Source organism: Aplysia californica, unplaced genomic scaffold (assembly GCF_000002075.1).
Source record: "Aplysia californica isolate F4 #8 unplaced genomic scaffold, AplCal3.0 scaffold01595, whole genome shotgun sequence".
NCBI lineage: Eukaryota > Metazoa > Mollusca > Gastropoda > Aplysiida > Aplysiidae > Aplysia > Aplysia californica.
This window is the reverse complement of record NW_004798865.1, coordinates 41,376-44,510: the sequence shown is the minus strand read 5'-3', so window position 1 is coordinate 44,510 and position 3,135 is coordinate 41,376. Positions and strand designations below refer to the sequence as shown.

The 3,135-nt window shown below is 39.7% G+C and overlaps 1 protein-coding gene across 1 annotated transcript in view; it reads left to right on the top strand.

The window, feature by feature from the left end:
- Nucleotides 1-1,289: 1,289 nt before the first annotated feature.
- LOC101864281 overlaps nt 1,290-3,135 on the top strand; it is a 2,845-nt gene continuing 999 nt past the window's right edge. Inside the window, exon 1 of the mRNA XM_005113076.1 lies at nt 1,290-1,766. Coding sequence (XP_005113133.1) covers nt 1,290-1,766 — 477 coding nt within the window. The remainder of the gene's footprint in view (nt 1,767-3,135) is intronic.

The window sequence follows — 3,135 nt, the reverse complement described above, 5'->3', positions numbered from 1 at the left end:
AGAGAGATAGATAGATAGATAGATAGATAGATAGATAGATAGATAGATAGATAGATAGATAGATAGATAGATAGATAGATAGATAGATAGTGCATTATTGGTCCTTGTCAGATATGGACTGTCGAACTTTTATTATTATTATTATTATTATTATTATTATTATTATTATTATTATTATTATTATAATTATTATTATTTTTATTATTATTATTATTATTATTATTATTATTATTATTATTATTATTATTATTATTATTATTATTATTATCATTACTAATTACTAGACACAGTCCCGTTCTACGAAGGGTGAAAATAGTGATAGGAAAGCCCACGATAGCGCCATCTGGAACTTCGTCCTGAGCAGCAGGTCTGTTTGCATGTATCCTAATAGAGTTCCTGGACCCAACACGGCTCATTGCGACATATAATTGTCCCTGTGAAGAAAAAAATCGCCTTGTAAAGAAACCCCTATCTTTTTCAAAAGTCTATCCCTGAGCTTTGTTGGCAGTCATTGCAAAAGCAGGTCTAACCGGAAATTGTTTCCGTCGCATATGGAAGGGAAATATTATGTTGTCTGAAGGCATGAGGGGAATCCTTAGGATGAAAAGTCTCTTTCCGACATGTGGACCACAGGACATAGTCACGTTGAGTGAGAACAACCAAGAATTGTCCACTAGGAGTTAAATTTAGACACAAACAACCTGAGAGAGAAGGTGTGTCAAGAGTACCTAAAACTTAATGAAGAACTAAAGAGTCGTGTATGATGCTGTGATAGAGTCAGTTGTACAGAAACAAGGCAAAATATTTACCCTGGAGGCAAGTGGAGGGACTGGGAAAAACCCACACATACAAACCTGATTCTTGCGGCTGTCCGTTCCTTTAAGAAGATCGCCCTTGCTACAGTTCTGTCAGGCATTGCAGCAACTCTGCTCTCAAAATGGCTGAACATTACACAGCAGATGCAAAATACCTCTGAGTGTGAACGAACAGTCCATGTGCAGCGTGAGTCCCCGAGATGCCAGTGGCACTTTATTACGCCAAACAGAGCTGCTCATCATTGATGAAGTATCAATGGGCCACATACACATATTTGAAGCTATAACCGAACACTTTAAGATATAAATAAGACATAAACTCTCTGTTCGGTGGGCTACCTGTGCTTATGTCGGGTGACTGGAGCCAAACACTACCGGTAGTTCGCCACGGCTCAAGATCACAGATAGTCAAATGCAACCCTGAAATCATCATATCTGTGGGAGCATGTTAAAGTGCACAGACTGACAAGAAACATGAAGGTTTTGCTTACAGGTGAGACTGCTGATTTCTCCAGCTATCTATTGAACATTGGTGATGGCAAACACAACGTAAGCAAGCAAATCGAGGAGTTTGCGATAAAACTGCCAGATGACATCACAGTGAACAGCGAACGAGATTTGATCAATTTTGTCCTTGGTAACACAAATCCTGACTGCCTGGCTTCCCGCTGCATGCATCATCAGTCCCACAACACAGACGTAGACAGAATCAACAACCTGATCATGCAGTCCTTTCCCGGAGAAGAAAAAGTCTACAGGAGCAGTGATTCGGTGGAAGAAAATGAACACCAATACCCCATCGAATTTATCCATTCTCTTTGTCCGTCAGGTATACCACCCCACAAACTGACATTGCGGAAAGACAACATTGTCATATTGCTGAGAAATCTGGATCCCACAAACGGCCATTGCAACGAGACTCGATATGTGGATCAACACCTTCATCAACATGTAATTGATGCTGTCCTTGCTTGCGGTCCACATGTCGGAAAGAGACTTTTCATCCCAAGGATTCCTCTCATGCCTTCAGACAACATATTTCCCTTCCATACGCAACGGAAACAATTTCCGGTTAGACCTGCTTTTGCAATGACTGCCAACAAAGCTCAGGGACAGATTTTGAAAAAGATAGGGGTTTCTTTACAAGACAATTTTTTTCACAGGGGCAATTATATGTCGCAATGAGCCGTGTTGAGTCCAGGAACTCTATTAGGATACATGCAAACAGACCTGCTGCTCAGGACGAAGTTCCAGATGGCGCTATCGTGGGCTTTCCTATCACTATTTTCACCCTTCGTAGAATAATAATAATAATAATAATAATAATAATAATAATAATAATAATAATAATAATAATAATAATAAAGATAACAACAACAATAATAATAATAATAACAACAACAACAACAACAACAACAACAATAATAATAATAATAATAATAATAACAACAACAACAACAACAACAACAATAATAATAATAATAATAATAATAATAATAATAATAATAATAATAATGATAATAATAATAATAAAAACCTTTTTACCACCCGGGAATCGAATTAATCTCTACTGCATGCGACGGCAGGAGGTATTAAAAGTTGCGCTACAGACGCCAGCTGGATTGTTTTGTAGAAGCTGTACCTAAAGGTGTAAACACTAAACAGAAAGTAGAGACTTAGAGGGGATGTCTCGAGGACGCACATTTCTGAGTAGTCATTACTGAAGGGGTAATCGGAAACCGCACTTCGTTCTAATCTGTAGAAACCACACTCCACTTATCTTTAGGCATGCTTGTGTAAATGAGTTATGCATCCTTTTTTGTATATCGTTGTGTATGAGTGTAAAGAGAGCATTTCTGCCTTAAGGCTTACTCCTTATGATATACTGAGTTGCAAACGTTTTGTCACACTCATTCTAATTAGATAATTTTCACAAAAGCGTAATACGGGGTGCCCACTACGGCTGGATCGGGCCGATGGCCCGACTCGATCGCCTGAAACTGAAAACAAACACGTTTGTTTTTGAGGTGATCGAGTCGGGCGATCGGGCCGATCGGCCGATCCCATCCGTAGTGGGCACCCCGTATAAAAATTGCAACAAAAATGAAAACTTATGACTTGCGTGACTTATGTGACTCCTGGTGCACGTGGAGACGAAGCAAGTCATAAACCGGAAGTAGTTCCTGGGCAAAATGTTGGTACTGTTTTCTCACGATGTATGTTGAAATCAACGCCTCTAATAGGGGGTGCCCACATTCGCGATCGGGTCGGGTCGGGTCGCGTCGGGCCCATCGGGTAGTCAGGGCTAGCTAAATTGAGG